This window comes from Abramis brama (genome assembly GCF_963993115.1).
Source record: "Abramis brama genome assembly, chromosome: 13".
NCBI lineage: Eukaryota > Metazoa > Chordata > Actinopteri > Cypriniformes > Leuciscidae > Abramis > Abramis brama.
In genome coordinates this window covers 2,150,261-2,175,260 of record NC_139975.1, presented here as the reverse complement: position 1 = coordinate 2,175,260, position 25,000 = coordinate 2,150,261, and the positions used below count along the sequence as shown (strand labels likewise).

General features: G+C 38.7%; 1 protein-coding gene across 1 annotated transcript in view; it reads left to right on the top strand.

The window, feature by feature from the left end:
* Nucleotides 1-20,135, top strand: part of afg2a (AFG2 AAA ATPase homolog A) — a 33,455-nt gene extending 13,320 nt beyond the window's left edge. The window contains exons 10-15 of the mRNA XM_084133023.1: nt 2,561-2,715; nt 4,052-4,261; nt 6,383-6,436; nt 6,797-6,876; nt 7,491-7,614; nt 19,993-20,135. Of these exons, the coding sequence (XP_083989149.1) occupies nt 2,561-2,715; nt 4,052-4,261; nt 6,383-6,436; nt 6,797-6,876; nt 7,491-7,614; nt 19,993-20,001 (632 nt within the window). The 3' untranslated portion in view covers nt 20,002-20,135. The remainder of the gene's footprint in view (nt 1-2,560; nt 2,716-4,051; nt 4,262-6,382; nt 6,437-6,796; nt 6,877-7,490; nt 7,615-19,992) is intronic.
* Nucleotides 20,136-25,000: the final 4,865 nt, after the last annotated feature.

Below are 25,000 nucleotides of genomic sequence, written 5' to 3'. Positions count from 1 at the left end.
ACATTATTTTCCAAAGTTTTGTCCGACAAACAATCTAAAGAAAAAAAGATAAAGTTCTTAAAATAAATTCTTGAAAAACTCTTAAGTTCTCATAATTAATTGTCAAAAAATTCTCTAATATTTCGCTAAGAACGTCTTAATTCTTAATTTGAGAATAAAATTGCGTCGTCTGATTCTACTATCCTTATATTGACTCTATCTTGTCTATTACAGCGAATTCAAAACTTTATATATTAACGATATATCTGTTACCCGTTTAAAAAGCAATCGCCTCATGATCATCTTTTGAATGTAAAGTTTATGAGATATAAGTTTAATGACATTAACAGGAGAATTTAATCGTTGTATTGCTAGTAAATATGTATTGTACGAACATTTCTTCATCGTACCTTTTCAAGTCGATGTAAACAAGTCGGTATGGATGGTTTGTTTATATATTTTTTTTTTTTATAATTATTATTTTTGTATTATTGGTAAAGAGACTCTGTAAGATTGTAAATTCATCTTTTTTTTTTTTATTGTCTTCCAATAAAACTTGTATTTTGACGTACATAAAAAAATGTATTGTATGTACCTAGTGTTCTTTTGCAATGGTTTATATTTTGAATTAACCCAATTTTTTCATTTAACATCTCAACTTTGGGGATTCAGGTCAAGTTGGTGTTCATCCTAACTTTACGAACATTAATTTCTTCTTAATTTTTGTCCTACTGACAATTAAGATAAGAAAGTTCCTAATATAAACGCTCATAAGAATGTTCCGTTAGTAAAAAAACTCTTAAAACGTTCTCAGATCTACTGGATTCTACTCAGATTCTATTAGAAACAAAATTTCTTCTCTGATTACTTGCACTATATGAGGCATGTAACGCACCATATAACGTAATTTTCCGTCATAATTTTTTTCGCCATTTCGAATTTTCTGAAAAAACGACTTTTTCTGACTTCTAGAGATTTTGATGAAAATCGAACCAGATCATCTTCATACCGTGCCGACAAAAAAAATCATGTTGATTCGTCAAACTGTTCTCGAATAAGTCACCTGCACAATTTCTGCGCGCGCCACCTAGTGGTCAGGAGGTATGAAAAATGGCTATTTTTGCTCATAACTTGTGAACGGTTTGGCCGGTTTGACTCAATATGACTTGATTAATATGAACACAGACGCTCAGTCACGCAGTAAAGCTGATTTTACTGTATTTTTACTGTTTATGTTGAGATAAAAACCTGTGTAGGATTGTGGATCTCTGAAATGTGTTCGTCTCACTTTATCTTTCATGAAGAAAAGGCAGAAGAGAAGCAGCTGTGGATTTTTACGTTTGCTCAAATAAATCACACTGAATGTCCAGAACGGAGGATAAACAGCCCTGTCTGAATGACGACTTCTTCCTTATAAAGCCTTTCTCTCGCTCTCTCCTTTCACAGCGAGAGCAGTTTTCAGTCATGCTGGTTTATAATGGTGTTCTGTTTATAAACGCCGGAAACTCTCTCTCTCTCTCTCTTTCTCTCTCTCTCTCTCTCTCTCTCCCTCTCTCTCTCTCTTTATCTCTCTCTCTCTCTCTCTCTCTCTCCCTCTCTCTCTCTCCCTCTCTCTCTCTCTTTATCTCTCTCTCTTTCTCTCTCTCTTTCTCTCTCTATCCCTCTCTCTCTCCCTCTCCCTCTCCCTCTCCCTCTCTCTATCCCTCTCTCTCTCTCCCTCTCCCTCTCCCTCTCCCTCTCTCTATCCCTCTCTCTCTCTCCCTCTCCCTCTCCCTCTCCCTCTCCCTCTCCCTCTCCCTCTCCCTCTCTCTCTATCTCTTGTTCTTCCTTCCGTTTTATTTAATCTTTAAATGATGCAGTTCTTTTAGGTTTCGTCTCTTTGCTGCCTGTAAATTTAAATACCTGGGATTTAAAATCATCATTAAAATATCATCCATCCATCCATCCATCCATCCATCCATCCATCCGCTTTTCTCTCAAAATATTGATATTGGTTGAGTTAATGAATAAATTATCATATGAAGTCGATTAAAATGTACGTTAAACTTTAGTCTGGTTGAATTACGGTGATTTCTGCTGTTGTTGTGTGTTGCGTGACGTCATGATTATTTAAGGTGGATTTGCAGGTAATATGAGTCTCTTCTCTTCAGCTCTAATGCTCGTCGCTCCTCTGTTCCTCTCTCTCTCTCTCTCTCTTTATATCGTTGTGTTTGTGATCCTCGTTCGGCCCCGTCTGATGTCATGAGAGAGCAGGAGTTCAGGTTTGATTCACGTCGGATGTTTACTCTGTGTTGGAGCCGAGGAAAGCCTGCAGGATGTTTGCTCTCAAAAAAATCAACTCAAACAGAGATTAAACCCGCTGGATTCAGCTTCATCTGGACCTTATTATGCTTCACTGTTTGTGTGTGTGTGTGTGTGTGTGTGATGCTTGTGTTAAAGGGTTTCAACCACAAATGATTCTGTCTTCATTCACCATAGAAATACACGTCAAAAGTTTGTAATCAAAGTTTGTAAAAAATCTGATCGACCCCGATCTTGAACCTGGTCTGTAACGGTCTGTTCATGTTCTGTGTTTCTGCAGGTCTTCACGCACTGAGGAGGGTTTTAGGATCCACACCTGCTCTCTCTGACGTCCAGGTGATGAACAGGGTAAAGGTCACGACCTTTGACCTCAGGCTGGCCATGACAGAGGTCAAACCCAGTGCGATGAGAGAGGTGGCCATCGACGTGCCGAAGGTACGGTGTTCATCTAAAGAATGATGATGAACTAATGAAACCTTCACATGCAGTGATTATCAGCATTCTGAGTGATGGATTGATGGACCAATCACAGCTGAAGATTTAGATATAAGGCTCAAAAACACACAAATTATTTTGGTGTGGTCAAAGTTTGGTGTAAATATGCCAAAGCGTTGCAGAATTACAGCTTTAAAATCTGCTGGGCATTATTCCAACACAGTCGTTGATGCAATTTTCAATAACCGTTTAGTCCATCGAAAAGCTTTTGAGAACCTTATGCCGGTATGATTTGAAGATGATCTGAGCCAATTTTGGGGAAAATCAAACCAGCGGTCTAAGAGGAGTTCGAAAAAGTAGGTTTTTAAAATAATTCAACATGGGAATTAATAATTCAACACAGCAAGTTCAACCGGATATGGCATCATTGGTATCATTGTTCTTGGCATGATTCAAGGAATCTATAATGATACGAAACTTTAAGCATTTTTTGAAATGTCATTATAATTTTGCGAAACTTTTTGAGTTCCTTCAGGGCATGGTCCTGAAGCAAATGCGTTCATAATATACGGCATTTTATGACAAAATTTTAAAATGTCCGACACCCAGAAAACCCAATTTGGGAAAATTCTATCATTCGATTCATTATGCTGCACTGAATCAAAAGAGACCAGTTTTATCATTTTTCGGCAAACCGTTCAGTAGTTACAAGCAAAAATAGCCATTTTTTTAAAATCTCCTGACCAGTAGGGGGCGCTGTGCCGAAACGCTGCATGTAGCCTCAGGTCATGCTTGTGATGACATGTACCAAGACTCGCCTCAATACGCTACAGCACTTCAGATGTATAGCCTCGTGTCAAGTTTGGCGTTCTCTTCTTCAAATTTTTTTGTGTGTTGTTCGAGAATGGTTGCGTTTAACAAAAAGCCTTTATTAATTTTTGGCAAGCATGATCTGATTCTATTTTCATAAAAATCGGATAAACCGTCTAGGAGCCAAGCACTTATAAGAAAAAAATAATTTTGTTTCAAGCCCTTACGGTTCAAAAGTCATTAGCATAAACATTAGTGAAACTTTGGACAGTGGGTGGCGCTAGAGGGATTGAGTTAGAGACTCCACATTTGGTGGAGTGAATGTTTGGACTGTTCTCTATCTGTGTGCCAAATTTCACTACTTTTTACCATACGCTTCTCTGGGCTGCCATAGTCAAGTCTACTTTCTTGTAGCAACGCCAAGGTCATGGGTTCGATTCCCAGGGAAAGCAAGAACTGAAAAGAATGTAAATGTGTATCTTGAAATGCAATGTAAGTTGCTCTGGATAAGTGTGTGTGTGTGTAGGTCCGCTGGAGTGACATCGGGGGCATGGAGGATGTGAAGCTGGCGCTGAAGCAGGCGGTGGATTGGCCCTTACGGCACCCCGAGGCCTTCAGCCGGTTGGGGATTACGCCACCTAGAGGCGTTCTGCTGTACGGGCCTCCGGGATGCTGCAAAACCATGATCGCTAAAGCCTTAGCCAACGAGAGCCAGCTCAACTTCCTCTCCATCAAGGTACGAGATGAGGGAAACTCATGTTAGGGTGTTTGGTTTATTAATTGCATACAAAATACAAGTTTGTGTTTACATAATATATGTGTGTAATTATTTTGTATATATAAATACAAACACATGCATGTATATATTTAAGAAAAATGTACTATCTATATATAAAATATTTATATTTATATTAATAAATATATATATATATATATACACACACACACTATATACATGTATGTGTGTGTATTTACATATACACAATAAGTATACACAGTACACACACACATATATTATGTAAACACAAGTTTATTTTGCATGCGATTAATCACGATTAATTGTTGCCCAGCCCTAAATACTTGTTCTGTGTTTATTTCCTGCTTTCTTTGCTTTCTAAGTATGTTAGATGTATGTTTTCTCGTAAGTATGTTCTCGTTTGTTTCTATAGTTATTGATTAGTTCGTCACTAGTTCATTATCCCGGTGTATTGAACCCTCAGTTAGCTGTCGATTAATGTTTATTTGCCGATACTGTTTAGATGAACTTGTTTATTGAATTAAAACTGCTGCATAAAGATCCTCGTTTATCCTGCTAAAACGTTACAATACTGTTTATTTTCTATATTTTAAACAATGTTTGTTGTATATTAAACCTTGATATTAATGGCAGTAATGCAACATCAAGGATGTTAACCCGAACTCCAATGAAGAAGAAGAAAAACCTCGATCTTGAAGTCGATCTTTGAGTCTGGTCTTTTCTCAGTCGATGAATGAACAAAACTTCACTAAATGTTATTCAGCACATCTACAATCTAATAATCATAATAAAGTTTGTGCTTTGATACTTTTTTCACAAGACGCAAAGAATCAGCTTTCAGATTCTGTTCATTTTATCACGAAATTCAAACAATAAATGTTGTTTTGACGCTCGTTAATGTGGCTTTAGTTTGCTAGGAGAAATAACTCCAACAAATATATGTACTATTACATATTCAGTATTTAATGTGTGAAAACAAGTTATGACAGCCACCGTGTAAATGATTATATTTCAACAATGAATTGGAGAAGAAACTTAATTGTATCATGAGATAGTTGATATAAAACTCATACCTGAAGGTGTGTGTGTGTGTGTGTGTGTGTGTGTGTGTGTGTCATCTTGATCTGATCAGGCGTGTTTGGGAGTGAATTCCCTCACTAGAGGATGTTTAGTCTGAGAGACGCTCACATTTCTGTTCGAGAGCCGATATGAATCTCTCCAAAGCAAGTTACGGAAAACACACACCCTCCGAGAGAAAACCCAGATCACGAGTGTGTGTGTGTGACAGGAGGTGTTGAAATGCATTATGGGACGAGAGGAAGTGAGCTTGACTTCAGAGAGAGTGTTTATCAGACAGTTCTCGTCTTCTGTCTTCTGGTTGGTTGTTATTTGTCTCTCGTCTGTTTCTTCCTGTCGAGGTGATCATCTTATTAAATTAAATCTTATTAAACATCTTATTAAACTCAGTGCTGCGATGTTTAAAGCCTGACATATGAAATCATAGTAAAAAAACAATATATTTTTAAATGGAACAGTTTATTATTATCATATTTGAGCATCTTTAACGGCTCAGACTGTGTTATACAGTGAGAATATGGAGGAAAAGCAGCTCAGTTTTATTTGGCACAAACTGAGTAAAAATATGCAATTTAATGCAGATGCTGATATTTATATAGACAAGAAGTGATGAAATCCTGATGCTTGTAATGTCAGTCAATGAGATCTTTATAACAGTATAGCAGATACTTAAATAAATTGCATATAAATATCAATATCTGACAACAATATGTCTAAGATGATAATTAAATGCTTAGTTTTATGATCAAACCGTCAAGGGATTTATTCAGTAAATGTGTTTCCGTTGTAGTTTATGCGCATGTCTTCGGATCAGATAAACCATGGCTTAGATTTTTATGTGCATCTTTGCATTTCTATCCAGTGTTTTTATTTTATTTTATGCAATATCCCAAAATGCACATAAAACGAGTGTCTGGAAACAGCTGCTGACGTTTGCCCTGACTGAGGTCTGTAATGCACTGATGAATGATTGGTGAAGTATTGATGATCCTCACACTGAGTGTTTTCACTGTGTCTCTACAGGGTCCAGAGTTACTGAGTAAATACGTGGGCGAATCAGAGCGAGCGGTTAGAGAGGTGAGAGACGTAAAATATCGAATTCATTTGAATCATTATTGTTTTTTAATAATGGGATTAAAGACTCATAAAGACTTCACTTGTCTCATTACTGGATCAATCTGCATTTTTGAATGAATTTCCTGAGTGACTGATTCAATGACTCACTCATAAAGACTTCGCTTGATTCACAAAGACAAACACATTTTATTTGACTGTCACTTGTCGCCACCTACTGGTGTAACGATGGAACTGATGCAATCTTTTCAAGTTACTTTCAAAAGGTGATTTACTCTATTTTGACCGCCACCATAGGCATCAGTTTTTATATAATAATGTGTAAACTCATGGACGTGTGTGTGTGTGTGTGTGTTTCTGTAGGTTTTTCGGAAGGCCAGAACAGTTGCTCCGTCTATCATTTTCTTTGATGAGATTGATGCTTTAGCAGTGGCAAGAGGAAGGTAACAACAGAATCATCAATTACTTTATTACTAAAGCACCATTCAGACGTTGTGTGTGTGTGTGTGTGTGTGTGTGTGTGTGTGTGTGTGTGTGTGTGTGTGTGTGTGTGTGAGAATCTCAAAACACTGAGCCGTAAAATGTGTTTTTATTTGTTTGGCTCTTTGCTTATTTAATTAATAAAGTGCATAGTGTTTTAAGCTTCTGACAGGAATCACACACACACACACACACACACTCTTCGGTGTAAATCTGAAGCTGGTTTGTTCTGCTGAGTCAGAGATTCATTTACTGGATTGAATTCTGAATGACACATTGATTTACTGATAAATGTTTTTGCCTTTAATCAATCCACACACACACACACACACACACACACACTGATCTGTTGTTCTGCAGAATCATCAATTAATCCGAAACCTTATTCAGCAGAACCTAACAGAACATGCCTAGCAACACCCTAGAAACCACATAGCAATGCCCTAGCAACCCCTGAGAACTGTATCTGTGCCTGGCTTCATTGTGTTGACGTTGTGTTGATGTTGTGTTGACGTTGTGTTGACGTTGTGTTGATTGTGTTGATGTTGTCTTGATGATGTGTTGTTGTGTTGTTCAGTTCTCAGGCGGGTGGTGTCGGGGATCGAGTGTTGGCTCAGCTGCTCACCGAGATGGACGGCATCGAACAACTAAAAGACGTCACGGTTCTCGCCGCAACCAACAGACCTGATATGATTGACAAGGTAGATCACACACACACACACACACACACACACACACACACACACACACACACACACACACGTTTCCTCCTGCTGGGTTTATGAGTTTCTGCTTCCTGCAGTCAGAGACTCACAGCAGCTGTCAATCACTCTTGATTGACAGCTCCTCCATTTGTCTCAGACCCCCACTGGGATCCACCCGTCCTACTACTCTGCTGGAGTCTCACACACCCACACACACACACACACACACACGCTCGCTCACACACACACACTCGCTTGCTCACACACACACTCACATACACACTCGCTCACACAAACACACTCTCTCTCACACACACACACACGCACTCTCTCTCTCACACACACACTCACTCACATACACTCTCTCTCACACATATATATACACACACACACACACACACACACACACACACACACACTTGCTCACACATACACATACCCACACTCTCTCTCACACACACACACACACACACGCACTCTCTCTCTCACACACACACACACTCACTCACATACACTCTCTCTCACACATATATACACACACACACTTCACATTCTTCTTCACGGCAGGTTCAGCTCCATCAACAGGCACAATGTTTATTACCACAGACAATCAATTTTTTAGATTCATTTTAATTAGTTTAAACATATTAAAGGGGTGGTTGAACATGATTTCACTGTTCTAACTTTAGTTAGTGTGTAATGTTGCTGTTTGATCATAAACAACATCTGCAAAGTTACGACGCTCAAAGTTCAAAGCAAAGGGAGATATTTGCTTTTACAGAAATCGCTTTTTAAGGACTACAACAAACGGCTGGTAGAGACTACACCACATTCCTCCCGGGTTAGTGACATCACCAACCCTAGAATTTACATAAACCCCGCCCCCTGAACACCATTTATAGATTATCAAGACAGAATATGCTAATTAATGACTAGAAGATAACTCCACATCAGCTTCATAAATTCATCAACTAACCATTCAGAAATGTCCTGTTGCTTCTACATGTTGTCACTTCTTCTTGAGTCTCTCCATCTTTCTGACTCCGGTTTGAACATAAAAGGCTAAAAGTTTGTGACATTTTCAGGACACAAGCTCTTGAAGCTCCGCCCCCTGTGCCGGGAGCAGCAGCTCATTTGCATTTAAAGGGACACACACAAAAAGTGTTTTTGCTCACCCTCAAAAAGTGACAATTTTAACATGCTATATTAAAATATCTGTGGGGTATTTTTGAGCTAAAACTTCACACACACACTCTGGGGACATCAGAGACTTATTTTACATCTTGTGAAAAGGGCATTACACCACCCCTTTAATATGGCTTTAAAGTGGCTGAAGGGTGATTGATTCTCCAGGTGATGTTCCAGGTGAGAGATCTCAAACCGAACTTGGACCAATCAGCTGTGAGCAAAGTGTCACATGTGTGATGAGCCACTCCCCCTGTTTCTACTTAAAGGTCACTACATGGCAAAGGATTTTTAAAGACAAAATCGTCTGTCTTTTAGTAATGATTATTTAGAATAATACATATGTATAATTTATGTAATTATTATACCCTTAATCGATCACACATGTACATTAATTATTATTACGCAGAGTTTAAATGAATAAATATATAAAGGTAATATAAATACGCTTTAGAATCAATAGATGAATCTATAAAATGACTACATGTGAACTTAAATGTTCAATTCTCTCTATACTTTATCAACTGTGTAAACTAACTTCACAACGTTTACTTGCACTGATATACAGTAATACTCTCTCATAGACAGCTATTCTTCTTGCTGTGTACATTTCTTTAAATTCTTAATATTTTAATACTTTTATTTAATAAGTGAATCGCGCTGCTTCTCTCGCGAGAAATGAATTTCAGTGAGTTTTGAATGCACGTGATTGGTTGTTGGCTACTGATGTCACTCCTGAACTCAGTATAAAGCCCGAGTTAACAGAGAAAGCTGATGATCAGTGTCATGGTACCAACAAAGCCTGGTTGGACTGGTTCGGTTTTGTCAACTGGAAACTAATCCTGCAACCCTGAGTTTGTTCAACTACCATCATGGCTCAGGCCCAGAGTTCCTCTCATGTCCACTTCTGAACACCAGGGGGCGCCAGACCAGTCCACTTAAATCCAGTTTACTGCTTTCAAATTGAATCATTTATTTACAAATGCATGCAGTGCAAAAAACAAAACAAAAAATATTTATAGTGTTTGCTTTTATACTTGTGATGTAATCATTCTGTCCTTGTTATTGGATTTTAATCAGACACACGTTGAGTTTCAGTCGTGTGTGTTTCCAGTGAATCTCTTCACTAATGTGTGTTTGTTTCTGTAAACACTAGCGCCGTACATCAGCATTATTCCCGTGTGTTCAGCCTCTCAGGAATAGTTTTCCCTGTTTAAAGTCACCATGAAATCAGGATTGACCGTTCTTCTTCTGTTTTTTAATGGAATATTGCAGTATTTATTATAAATGATTTATTCGTGCACATAAACCTGTCACTCACATGAGATCCACCAATAGCAAACCACAACCATCCAATCAAATCCCCACAGACAAAATCAAGCCCCGCCCACATTTGTTCTTGTTCCAGAAGCGTTTCACTCGGATATACCATTTCATTCCCACTTTAAGTAAATCGTATTTCACTAAAGTGCTTTTAATTTGAGTCCCATCTGCATTAAACCAGTGTTTTTTTCCCTCACAATCCCATCAAAAACGACATAATTCCTGTTTAGTTAACTCCGAGATTCTCTGAGATGTTTGTGATCACAGAAATGTTATTATTTCACAGCGCTCTCATTTATTTGTTGGTGAATGTTGTTGAATACTGTAACTTGCACTTTCATTATGACAAATAATAGTAAAATTATGGAAAATTTAGCAACAGTTGTTGTTTAAACGGGAAAGTACTGCCGGATTCCCATCTGACCTGCACAGATTAGTAAATCTAGGAAAAGTAGTGTAGTTGTAAATGTGTTTTGTTCTGATTCAATCCCATAATGCATCACGTTCAGTGTTGAATCTGGAGATCTGTGTTGATCTGATGTGGTTTGAGAAGCAGTTCGGTCCCTCCCGTCGAGATCCGTAATCCCGGGAAAACCTGGCGAAACTGGAAGCACTTAAAGGAATGGGAATGTTTGATCTGGTCAGTTCGCATGTTTCGGATGTTTTATCGCGTTTCTAATTAATGTGCCTTTCATTCCATTTTATTAGTTTTTTTTTTGTTTTAAAAAATATTGCTATTTAGGTTTATTTTATTTTAATTTTAGTTTTAGTTAGTTTTAATTTGATTTATTTTTTTCTAAAATTTAGTTTCATTTTGAGTAAGTTTGTTTTATGCCTTTGCCATTTTTTTGTTTTTAGTTTTGTTAAAATATTGCTATTAAGGATTAATTTATTTTTATTTTAGTTCATTTTAATTTGATTTATTTTCATGTTAATTTTAGTTTAATTATTAGTAAGTTTGTTTTATGTATAAACATAAAATATTGCTATTAAGGATTCATTTATTTTTAGTTTTATTTTAGTTTTAGTTCATTTTAATTTGGTTTATTTTCATGTTAATTTTAGTTTAATTATTAGTAAGTTTATGTATGAAAGTTAAAATATTGCTTTTTAGGATTAATTTATTTTAATTTTATTTTTAGTTAGTTTTAATTTGATTTATTTTCATGTTAATTTTATTTAATTATTAGTAAGTTTGTTTTATGTATAAATATAAAATATTGCTATTAAGGATTAATTTATTTTTATTTTATTTTTAGTACATTTTAATTTTATTTATTTTCATGTTAATTTTTGTTTAATTATTAGTAAGTTTGTTTTATGTATAAATATAAAATATTGCTATTAAGGATTAATTTATTTTTATTTTATTTTTAGTACATTTTAATTTTATTTATTTTCATGTTAATTTTTGTTTAATTATTAGTAAGTTTGTTTTATGTATAAATATAAAATATTGCTATTAAGGATTAATTGATTTTTATTTTATTTTTAGTAAATTTAATTTTTATTTATTTTCATGTTAATTTTAGTTGAATTATTAGTAAGTTTGTTTTATGTATAAATATAAAATATTGCTATTAAGGATTAATTTATTTTTATTTTATTTTTAGTAAATTTTAATTTGATTTATTTTCATGTTCATTTTAGTTTAATTATTAGTAAGTTTATGTATGAATATAAAATATTGCTATTTAAGATTAATTTATTTTACTTTTAGTTTTAGTTAGTTTTAATTTGATTTATTTTCATGTTAATTTTAGTTTCATTATTAGTAAGTTTATGTATAAATATAAAATATTGCTATTTTTACACAGAAATGTTTTCGACAGCTTCAGTTTTAGGTGACGATAATAACCAGGTCTTGTTTTCAGCGTGAACTCGCCTGGTCCGGATGAGTCTCTTGTATCTCGATGTCAGAGTCGTCATGTGTTCTTCAGGAGAGCCGAGGTTGTGTAATCAGAAGTTGTTGTGTCATTTTCAACTTGAACGACGGTTGAAAACATTCGTGTTCAGCTTAACGGAACTGGATTTAGATGATACAAAAGATCACGCACACACACTTCCGACGCTCGGCTTAGCTCTGGAGAGAGAGAGTGAGCGAGAGACGGGGGAAACGAAGGCTCTTTGTGAGGTTTCTGGCAGGGATTTCCAGCATGTTCGGTCTTGTCTTCTGACTGGATCAGACCACCAGAACTCCAGCTCAGGAAATCTCCCGAGTCCTTGAAGATTAAAGCCCGTCGCTCGCTTCTCCCTCGCCTTTCACATGCGTGTTTTCCAGAAAGAGATGTTGAAAGTGATATATTGACCATAAACTTAAAAACTTGTCGTGGGTTCACTACCAGAAAATGATTTTGCTACTCTGCATTTCTTAGATATGAATATCTAAGCCTGCTTAAATCAGGATATATTTACTGGAGAAGCAAAATGACGGAAGATGTTATTAGAAAACTGATCAAAATGAAGTGTTTATGTTTAAAACAAGAGCAAATATTTGCCATAATCTTTGATTATTTTTCTGACTCTATTGGCAGATATTTGTTCTTGTTTTAAACACAAACTCATTTTTTGATCAATTGTTCATAAAACAAGACTTAATGTCTTTAGTTATTTTGCTTCTTCTCCAGTAAATGTATCTTGATTTAAGAATGCTGGAAATTGGACTGATTTTTTTGCAGTGTTTGAATGCAGTAAATCCTGAGGCCATAAACATTCACCGGTTTATTGTTTATTGTTCATACGCAGCATAATTGCACGCTGTTTTTGCACGAGAAACGAAAACAGTCACAAAACTTGAGCTACGAGTGCGAATATAACAGTTTTAGTAGTTTACAAGCTTCCTGCAGTCTTGGGAAACATTAGGAACTTATGACAACTAGTTGACTAATTTGTCCATATAATGACGCTGGATCACCAAAACAAAACAAAGACACTTAATCTTTATATTTGAGTAATATTATGGCTTTGACTGCACTGAATCTCTCAGATGAGAACAAAACTTCTGTAGGGATGAATGATATTTCGGTATCAGCCGAGATATGTGGATTTTTAATGTTATCGTTAATCATATTTCATCATTGAACGCATCTGAAGCGTCTCAGATGAAGGAAAAATACATAATATATGAATTTAATATAATATAAATGATTATATATCGGCCAAATTTTAATATATCGGCCAAATTTTCTTATCAGGCCGATATATTAAAGCTGATAAATAATGTATTTTTCCTTCATCTGAGACGCTTCAGATGCGTTCAATGATGAAATATGATTGAAATGACTTCAAAAAAGGATAATCATCATAATTGTGTGTTTGGGACATGGCTTTTAGTGAGACTTTTATTCTTGTGATCAGGCTCTCGAAAAGTACATAAAAATTTGGATTTAGATTTATCAGCCAATATATCGGTTATCGGCTTTCAAATATGAAGAATTATCGGTTATCGGCCAAAATGTTCATATCAGTGCATCCCTAATATACACTAAACTATATATATATATATATTAATTATTATTATTATTATTATTTTTATAACTTTGATTTTCATGTTAATTTTAGTTCACTTATTAGTCATTTAATTTAGTCATTTTATCAGTTTTTTTATATTTATATTTTTATATTCCTATTTAAGGTTTCATTTATTTATATTTATAGTTTTTGTATTTATTTTCAGTTAATAATTTTAGTTTTAGTTTTTCGGCCAATATATCGGTTATCGGCTTTCAAATATGAAGAATTATCGGTTATCGGCCAAAATGTTCATATCAGTGCATCCCTAATATACACTAAACTATATATATATATATGTAAAAATTACCTGCTTCATCCTATATACAGTATGTGTGTGTGTGTGTGTATATATATATATATATATATATATATATATATATATATATATATAGTTTAGTGTATATTAGGGATGCACTGATATGAACATTTTGGCCGATAAAATATATATATGTAAAAATTACCTGCTTCATCCTATATACAGTATGTGTGTGTGTGTGTGTGTGTGTATATATATATATATATATATTAATTATTATTATTATTTTTTATAACTTTGATTTTCATGTTAATTTTAGTTCACTTATTAGTCATTTAATTTAGTCATTTTATCAGTTTTTTTATATTTATATTTTTATATTCCTATTTAAGGTTTCATTTATTTTTATTTATAGTTTTTGTATTTATTTTCAGTTAATAATTTTAGTTTTAGTTTTTCAGCCAATATATCGGTTATCGGCTTTCGAATGTAAAGAATTGTCGGAGTCTCCCGAAGTGTCAGTTTCGGTGCGTCTCTAGTCTTCTGTAGAGCTGTAGAGTCTTCAGTCTTCTGTAGAGTTGTAGAGTCTTCAGTCTTCTGTAGAGTTGTAGAGTCTTCAGTCTTCTGTAGAGTTGTAGAGTCTTCAGTCTTCTGTAGAGTTGTAGAGTCTCTAGTCTTCTGTAGAGTTGTAGAGTCTCTAGTCTTCTGTAGAGTTGTAGAGTCTTCAGTCTTCTGTAGAGCTGTAGAGTCTTCAGTCTTCTGTAGAGTTGTAGAGTCTTCAGTCTTCTGTAGAGTTGTAGAGTCTTCAGTCTTCTGTAGAGTCTTCAGTCTTCTGTAGAGTTGTAGAGTCTTCAGTCTTCTGTAGAGTCTTCAGTCTTCTGTAGAGTTGTAGAGTCTTCAGTCTTCTGTAGAGTTGTAGAGTCTTCAGTCTTCTGTAGAGTTGTAGAGTCTTCAGTCTTCTGTAAAGTTGTAGAGTCTCTAGTCTTCTGTAGAGTTGTAGAGTCTCTAGTCTTCTGTAGAGTTGTAGAGTCTTCAGTCTTCTGTAGAGCTGTAGAGTCTTCAGTCTTCTGTAGAGCTGTAGAGTCTTCAGTCTTCTGTAGAGCTGTAGAGTCTTCAGTCTTCTGTAGAGTTGTAGAGTCTTCAGTCTTCTGTAGAGTTGTAGAGTCTCTAGTCTTCTGTAGAGTTGTAGAGTCTTCAGTCTTCTGTAGAGTTGTAGAGTCTCTAGTCTTCTGTAGAGTTGTAGAGTCTTCAGTCTTCTGTAGAGCTGCTTTACAGCTGAATTGAATTTGTTTCATAATTGATTAAATCTGCAACATTAACACTAAATATGTTTCTATTCAAAATCGCAAAATTGTAATAATGCATTAAACATTTGCGGATAAAGCAGCGTCTCCATCCCATGTGACCAAGTGAACAAAATCATCACTTCCTGGGAAAATCTGCCGTAAAGTATCAGTATCGGGTTGTTATTCCCTCCATCATAAACGAGTGTATGACAGTAAACGCTGTCGTGTTCTCTAGCGTTCGGATGCTGGTGTTCGGGAACACACTCGTGTGTGTGAGACGCTTCTGGAGGGAATTACACCCAATCATTCTGATCACACACTTCGACTTTCAGAAACACCAAACCAACATTAGAGACGCTGCGACGCCATTGGTCCGCTGGTTACTCCAGTTATCCAATCACAGCCGACGCTGAGCCAAAGTCACATGACCTTATTATTGAGGGATTTATTCAGTAAAAGTGTTTCCATCGTAGTTTATGCACGTCTCATCGGATGAAAGAAAGGATCGCCTCAACTGAGCGCAGAAGTTGGCGTTTCCATCCGGTGTTTTTTTAATGCGATATCCCAAATATTGTAGATTGAAAAAGCAGCTTTTATTTTCCAGTGAAGCTGCTCTCTATTGCTTAAAGCTCTATATCAGGGGCGTAACAATATATCGTGTCACAATATATCGCAATACAAAAATGCAACATGTATCGTGGATAGTGACAATATGTATTGTGGATATTTCACCCAAAATGAAAATTACTGTGCGTGAAAAGATTCCAGTTTTCAGAGTTTTAGTGTCAGTACTACATTAAACTACTAATGTTGAATATAATGATTATGGGGGAATATTTGTGTGTCCTGATAATGCCAAATGTCTTGTTACTAGTAAAAAGTGTCCGACATTTTAAATAATTAAATATTTATTTTAAATATTTCAAAATTTCAGCTTGAGAATCATGAATATTGTTATTCTGGCGTGTCTATTGTCCTGTGCTTTGGGTTTCAGCACCAAGTCCAAGAATATTCACTTACACACACAATGTAATATTCGGTAACCTATCCGTTAATTAGCATTTTAATCATCAGTAAATCTTTTGTTAACCTTTTATCATATGTCCTGGAGTATCGCAATATTATCGTCTGGTGAGTTCAGAATCGTGATGTGTATTGAATCGTGACATGAGGGCATCGTTACACCCCTACTCTATATTAATAACGTGACTTGTCTTCAGCGGAGGGTTTTAAAGCACATAATGCTGCAAAATGAAATTATAATAAATGATAATAAATCAGTGTATCTCACCGAGAGGGAAGCGGTGTAACCCGACACCGAAGCCCAGTAACAGATGGAGCGGGTCATAAATCTGCCCACCGGGGGCAGTTATCCCTAATAATACCCCCATTGTGTGTGTGTGTGTGTGTGTGTGTGTCAGACGGGGTATTAAACCTCTTACAGGTGATCATATGAAGAACTCTGAGGAGCAGCCAAACACTCCTCAGAGGAGAACACACATGCATTCATGGACATGTAGCTGTAATCTGCATTACACACACACACACACACACACACACACACACACACACACACACACACACACACACACACACACACACACACACACACACACTCTCTCTCTCTCTCTTTCACACTTATACACACTCACAAACACACACATGCACACTCATACAACGACAACAGGGAAAAACACACTGATCTGACCAAAACCTAAAGAATTGTCTGTCGGTGCAGTGAATCGGCCTTAAGAGTCGAGTCACTTTATGAATCAGTTCAATTGAATCATTTTCAACAGAACGACTCTTCATGTGCATGTGACTCACTGAACGCCTGTCTCTCTTTCTGCAGAAGCATTTATATAACTCAGCTCTCTCTCTCTGTCTCTCTCTCTCTCTGTCTCTCTCTCTCTCTCTCTCTCTCTCTCTCTCTCTCTCTGTCTCTCTCTCTCTGTCTCTCTCTCTCTCTGTCTCTCTCTCTCTCTCTCTCTCTCTCTCTGTCTCTCTCTCTCTCTCTCTCTCTCTCTGTCTCTCTCTCTCTGTCTGTCTCTCTCTCTCTCTCTCACTCTCTCTCTCTCTCTCTCTCTCTCTCTCTCTCTCTCGTCCTCTGGCTGGCCTGTCTTTCTTTGGCTCGTTCTCTCTCTTCCTTCCGTTGTTAATTGCTCCTCAGTCTCAGCGAGGGACGAGTCTGCCAGCGCGGCTCACTGGATGAACATTCATTATGTGCTCAGTAATTGTAAACAGACTCACACACACACACACACACACACACGGACGGTGTGTTTATCAGTGTGTGTCAGTCGTAATATCATTATTTGATCTCGGTACACTGCAGAATAATGCTGAGTCATGTTGCTCCATCAGTAAATGTGTCTTGATTTACGAGTGTTGAGATGTGTGTGCTGGAGAAGATCATCATGTGTGTGTGTATCAGGTCGGATGTGAGTGTTAGTCGTGTGCAGGTTTATAGTGTTACATCACAACGTGAAAAGCTGCAGTTTTACTGACGGACTGGTTAGTAGTGTTACTGGTTTATTCTGTTGATCAGATCTGCTGGTTTACATGATAAAACCTGTTTATCTCTGTGTGTGAAGATGTGTGTATGAGCAGGTACAGTAAACAGGAGTGTGTGTGTGTGTGTGTGTGTGTGTGTGTGTGAAGGTGTGTATGAGCAGGTACAGTAAACAGGAGTGTGAAGATGTGTGTATGAGCAGGTACAGTAAACAGGACTGTGTGTGTGTGTGTGTGTGTGAAGATGTGTGTATGAGCAGGTACAGTAAACAGGAGTGTGTGTGTGTGTGTGTGTGTGTGTGTGTGTGTGTGAAGGTGTGTATGAGCAGGTACAGTAAACAGGAGTGTGAAGATGTGTGTATGAGCAGGTACAGTAAACAGGACTGTGTGTGTGTGTGTGATGATGTGTGTATGAGCAGGTACAGTAAACAGGAGTGTGTGTGTGTGTGTGTGTGTGTGTGTGTGTGTGAAGATGTGTGTATGAGCAGGTACAGTAAACAGGAGTGTGTGTGTAGCTGTGTGTGTGTGTGTGTATATGAGTGTGTGATTGTGTACGCGTGTGTGTGTGTATATGTGAGTGTGTGTATGTATGTGTGTATATGAGTGTGTGTATATCTGTGTATCGGAGTGTGTGTGTGTGTATAAGTGTGTGTCTGTGTTTGTTTCTACGTGTGTGTGCGTGCGTGTGTTTGTATCTGTGTAAATGTGTGTATCTAAGTGTGAATGTGTGTGTGTGAGTGTGTGTATATATAATGTGTGTCTGTGTTTGTTTCTACGTGTGTGTGTGTGTTGAATTCTTCTGTTGCCGAGCGATACTTTGTAATGACCCTCATATGAACAGTATTTACTGCTCTGTCGTGGGTGGCAGGAAGTCACGCACACACACACACACGCACGCACGCACACACACACACACACACACACACCGTGTAAATGGTCTGTAGTTTGCTCTGTCCTTCAGTCTCAGTTCCTCAGATCTGGTCTTGAGACTCGAGCACTAGGTTAGACTTTCCAAACCCGTTACAGATGTAAAACACACCAGGCCGAGACACCAGAGCACCAGAGTGTGTGAGAGTGTGTGTGTGTGTGTGAGACACCAGAGCTCATCTCTCGTGGAGAGCCACATAATTTGTCCCTTTTGCAGTGTGGTAACGTTTGGATCTAAGAAAAGACTCGGCGCTTCCCCTCTCAGCTCTGATTACAGGCTTCACTCACACACACACACACACACACACACACACACACACACAGAGCGCTGGAGGAACCGATGAATTTACATGATGATGATGATGATGATGATGATGATGGCGATGATGATGGCGATGATGAAGAGTTTAGAGAGACTCGTTCATGAGACGGAGTTACGCACCTAAAGTAGAAACGCTATGAACTTCCTCTGGTGCCTTTTTGAGAAATGTTCTTAAAAGCTGATGTTTATCATCATGTTCTCATTATAAAAGAGTCATTTCTCTAGTTTTGTTAGAAACCGTGATGAACATTCAGAAGTTTGGGGTCTCGATTAAAACAAAAAACTTCTTATTGTACTTTTATTCAGCAAAAAATGCATTAAATCAATCAAAAGTTACATTAAAGACAATTATAATGTTACAAAAGATTCTATTTAAAATAAATGCTGATCTTTAGAACTCGGTTTCCACAACATTATGAAGCAGCGAAACAGTTTCCAACGTTGATGATAATCATAAATGTTTCTTGAGCATCAAATCATCATATTAGAGTGATTTCTGAAGGATCATGTGACACTGAAGACTGGAGTAATGATGCTGAACATTCAGCTTTGATCACAGGAATAAATTACACTTTACTATATATTCACATAGAAAACAGATGATTTACATTGGAATAATATTTCACAGTTTTTACTGTATTTTTTGATCAAATAAATGCAGCTTTGATGAGCAGAAGAGACTCTTTCAGACTTTTTTTAATTATTCCGTACTTTTGACCAGTAATTAAAAAAAAATATATATATTTTTTTTATTTTAAGATATGCCAAAAATATAGTAGTTTGTTTTTCACATCAACATTTAACCCAAAAAGTGAACATTTAATATATGTGTGTGTGTGTGTGTGTATATGCGTGTTTGTGTGGGTGAGTGAGTGTGTGTGTGTGTATGCGTGTGCATATGTGTGTGCAGTTTGTGTGTGTGTGTGTGTGTGTGTGTGTTATCGAGCACCGATGAGTCTGAACTCTGATAACATCATTTTCCATCTGCTGTCGTTGTGTTTGTTCAGCGGAAGCTGCCGGTTATTAACCTGAGCGTCTCGATTTGCCCTCAGAGTTCCTGATGTCTGATAAGAGACCGAAAACAAGCAGATCTTCCTCAGACCTGCAGCGCTCACAACATGGGCTTTTAATCGCCTCTCTCATCGGTTACGTTTTTTAGTGATTTCTAAGCTTATACAGCATAAATATGTTTGTAAGGTTTCATGTCTGATTTCACTGTATACAGTACAGAGTTTAAATCAAAACATTTCAAATCATTTCTATTAATCAGTGTATAGCTCTGTTTTAATAGTAGTTTACCTGCAATAATAAGTGTTGAATTAGGCTACACAAATCAACACAATATTAAATTTAGCTTTATAAAGTACTATTCAAAGGTTTGGAATTGTAAAAAAAAAAATCTATTTTTCTGAAAGAGTCTCTTCTGCTCACAAAGGCTGCATTCATTTGATTAAAACACAGAAATATTATTCCAATGTAAAGCATCTGTTTTCTATGTGAATATATAGTAAAGTGTAATTTATTCCTGTGATCAAAGCTGAATTTTCAGCATCATTACTCCAGTCTTCAGTGTCACATGATCCTTCAGAAATCATTCTAATATGATGATTTGATGATCAAGAAACATCTATGATTATTATCAGTTATGAAAACTATTGTTCTGCTTCATATTTTTTGTGGAAACCTTTTTTCGGGATTCTTTGATGAATTGAAAGTTTAAAAGAACAGCATTTATTTGATATATAATTTTTTGTAACATTATAAATGCCTTTAGTGTCACTTTTGATCAGTGTAATTTAATGTGTCTTGCTGAATAAAATAATCTATTTCTTTCAGAAAAAGTCTGTGTGTGTGTGTTTAAGTGTTTGGCATGTGCTGGTTCATATAGTGAACTCAGTAAACATGTTCTGCTGCTTTGACCTCTTAGCTTCTCCTCTCTCTCCTCTTTCTTTATTTTTCTTTTTTCTCCAATCAAGGAGGAATTATCTTCTTTCCGGAAAGCGAGTTGGCCACTAATTTTAGCCGCTCTTGATTGAGGCTGGAGGCCACATCCGCCCGACCAGCGAAGTTAATTCTAACCAGAACACACAACATGTGTTTAGTCCTCCAGTCCAGCCCCTCTGTGTGTGTGTGTGTGTGTGTGTGTGTGTGTGTATTCAGCTGTATAGTCCAGTTTTTCTGCTGCTGTGAAAAACACAAATCCGGAAGTATTTTCCATTTCATTTGCATTAAAAAAATTCTTGGTAACACTTCACAATAAGGGTCAATTTGTCAATTACTGTATTAGGTTTCTTCAAACCTAACGCTTTTTTTTAATATAATATACATTGTTGTTCATGTATGTGTGTGTGTGTGTATATATATATATATATATATATATATATATATATATATATATATATATATATATATATATATATATATATAACAACAATGTAAATTTGACTACATGGAACATGGAATCAATGAACTACAGAATATATGTATTTTAAAACTACTGATAATAACACATAATTTCTGTTTGCTAGAGGGATTGAGCTCTTGAGCTGAAACTGTCGATCTGAAGCTGTTTTCTGTCTCACTCTGGTTTATTTCATCCATTTGTTTCTGTATGTCTGCCACGACACTCTGACACGCATCCCAGAATTCCTCAGTCTGAGATGGTGTGCAGGTGCGATCAGCAGCGTGTCTGACATGCATAACACATCTGTCTCTCTCTGTCTGTACATCTGCCGTGCATCTGTGTGTGTGTGTGTGTGTGTGAGAGATTTGTGTGTGTGAGGTGTGTGTGTTGTGAGTAAATGAGGTCACTGGTAGACTGCACTAATAAACAGACAAACCGCAGCAAACGGTCAGACAGACACATTCTTCAGACTGAACCTTTCCTTTAACTTTTGTAAACCTTATCTATCTATCTATCTACACTACACTACATTGCCTAAACGTATTGGGACACCCCTCCAAATCATTGAATTCAGGTGTTCCAGTCTCTTCCATGGCCACAGTTGTATTAATCGCTTCTACAAACATTTGTGAAAGAATAGGTCGCTCTCAGGAGCTCAGTGAACTCAAGCGTGGAACCGTGATCGGTTCTGTGCAATAAGTCCATTCGTGAAGCTTCTTCACTACTAAATATTTCACGGTCAACTGTTAATGGTATTATAACAAAGTGGAAGCAATTGGGAACAACAGCAACTTTCTACAGAGTTAATAGCTACAGAACTCTAAACTTCGTGTGGCCTTCAGATTAGCTCAAGAACAGTGCGTAGAGCTTTATGGAATGGGTTTCTGTGGCACCAAGTGCAATATTAAGTGGGATGCAGTGGTGTAAAGCGTGGGATGCAGTGGCGTAAAGCGTGGGATGCAGTGGCGTAAAGCGTGGGATGCAGTGGGGTAAAGCGTGGGATGCAGTGGCGTAAAGCGTGGGATGCAGTGGCGTAAAGCGTGGGGTGCAGTGGCGTAAAGCGTGGGGTGCAGTGGCGTAAAGCGTGGGGTGCAGTGGCGTAAAGCGTGGGGTGCAGTGGCGTAAAGCGTGGGGTGCAGTGGCGTAAAGCGTGAGGTGCAGTGGTGTAAAGCGTGGGGTGCAGTGGCGTAAAGCGTGGGGTGCAGTGGCGTAAAGCGTGGGATGCAGTGGCGTAAAGCGTGGGATGCAGTGGGGTAAAGCGTGGGATGCAGTGGCGTAAAGCGTGGGATGCAGTGGGGTAAAGCGTGGGGTGCAGTGGTGTAAAGCGTGGGATGCAGTGGTGTAAAGCGTGGGATGCAGTGGCGTAAAGCGTGGGATGCAGTGGGGTAAAGCGTGGGATGCAGTGGCGTAAAGCGTGGGATGCAGTGGGGTAAAGCGTGGGGTGCAGTGGCGTAAAGCGTGAGGTGCAGTGGTGTAAAGCGTGGGATGCAGTGGCGTAAAGCGTGAGGTGCAGTGGCGTAAAGCGTGGGGTGCAGTGGCGTAAAGCGTGGGATGCAGTGGCGTAAAGCGTGGGATGCAGTGGGGTAAAGCGTGGGGTGCAGTGGCGTAAAGCGTGAGGTGCAGTGGTGTAAAGCGTGGGGTGCAGTGGCGTAAAGCGTGGGGTGCAGTGGCGTAAAGCGTGGGGTGCAGTGGCGTAAAGCGTGAGGTGCAGTGGTGTAAAGCGTGGGGTGCAGTGGCGTAAAGCGTGGGGTGCAGTGGCGTAAAGCGTGGGGTGCAGTGGCGTAAAGCGTGGGGTGCAGTGGCGTAAAGCGTGGGATGCAGTGGGGTAAAGCGTGGGATGCAGTGGCGTAAAGCGTGAGATGCAGTGGCGTAAAGCGTGAGATGCAGTGGCGTAAAGCGTGGGGTGCAGTGGCCTAAAGCGTGGGGTGCAGTGGCGTAAAGCGTGAGGTGCAGTGGCGTAAAGCGTGGGGTGCAGTGGCGTAAAGCGTGGGATGCAGTGGCGTAAAGCGTGGGATGCAGTGGGGTAAAGCGTGGGATGCAGTGGCGTAAAGCGTGGGATGCAGTGGGGTAAAGCGTGAGATGCAGTGGCGTAAAGCGTGGGGTGCAGTGGCCTAAAGCGTGGGGTGCAGTGGCGTAAAGCGTGAGGTGCAGTGGCGTAAAGCGTGGGGTGCAGTGGCGTAAAGCGTGGGATGCAGTGGCGTAAAGCGTGGGATGCAGTGGGGTAAAGCGTGGGGTGCAGTGGCGTAAAGCGTGAGATGCAGTGGCGTAAAGCGTGAGATGCAGTGGTGTAAAGCGTGAGATGCAGTGGGGTAAAGCGTGGGATGCAGTGGGGTAAAGCGTGGGGTGCAGTGGCGTAAAAGCGTGGGGTGCAGTGGCCTAAAGCGTGGGGTGCAGTGGCGTAAAGCGTGGGATGCAGTGGCCTAAAGCGTTGGATGCAGTGGCGTAAAGCGTGAGATGCAGTGGCGTAAAGCGTGGGGTGCAGTGGCGTAAAAGCGTGGGGTGCAGTGGCCTAAAGCGTGGGATGCAGTGGGGTAAAGCGTGGGATGCAGTGGGGTAAAGCGTGGGATGCAGTGGGGTAAAGCGTGGGATGCAGTGGGGTAAAGCGTGGGATGCAGTGGGGTAAAGCGTGGGATGCAGTGGTGTAAAGCGTGGATGCAGTGGGGTAAAGCGTGGGATGCAGTGGGGTAAAGCGTGGGATGCAGTGATCTATCTGTCTGTCTGTCAAAACTTCTCAGAAAAACATCTTTAATTACTAGTTCCACCGACACACAGTTACGGAGGAACTGAGACACATCTACAGACCAGAGGATCACTGAGATGCTTTCATTGGGTGGGGGATGAGGTAATTTCTTCTGTTTACAGTTCTGGGTTAAAAATGGCACCTGTGTGTGTGTGTGTGTGTGTGTGAGTTTGTTTTCATGACAACTGAGGACATTTTTATGATAACACACCTGCAAATGAGGACACTCGGGAAAATAGGTGATATATGAGGACATTTTGGGTGTCCTCATTTTTCAAATGGCTTAAAAACATACTAAGCAGTGTTTTTTTTTAATGTAAAAATGCAGAATGTTTCCTGTGATGGGTAGGTTTAGGGATAGGGGCAGTGTAGGGGGATAGAATATACAGTTTGTACAGTATAAAAACCATTACGCCTATGGAATGTCCTCACAAATCACATAAACATGGCTGTGTGTGTGTGTGTGTGTGTGTGTGTGCGCGTGTATTTGTGTGTCTGTCTGTGTGTGTGTGTGTGTGTGTGTGTGTGTGTGCGTGTGTGAGAGTGTGTGTGTGAAGGTCACACTCACACTGCCTTATTGACGCAGAACCCGTCTCTCTCTTTCCTGTGTGTGTGTGTGTGTGTGTGTGTGTGTGTGTGTGTGTGTGTGTGTGGTCTGGAGCCGGTGCGTCTCTCTGTCTGTCTCTCAGAGGAAGTTCCAGCACTGGGAATCCCTGACTTCCTGTTTTGGAGGACAGACAGACAGACAGAAGCCCTCCACACCTGCCTCTATCTGTCTGTGTGTGTGTGTGTGTGTGTGTGTGTGTGTGTGTGTGTGTGTGTGTGTGTGTGTGTGTGTGTGTGTGTGTGTGTGTGTGTGTGTGTGTGTGTGTAGTAGATAGATAGATGAAAGAGCAGATGGATAGATAGACAGATA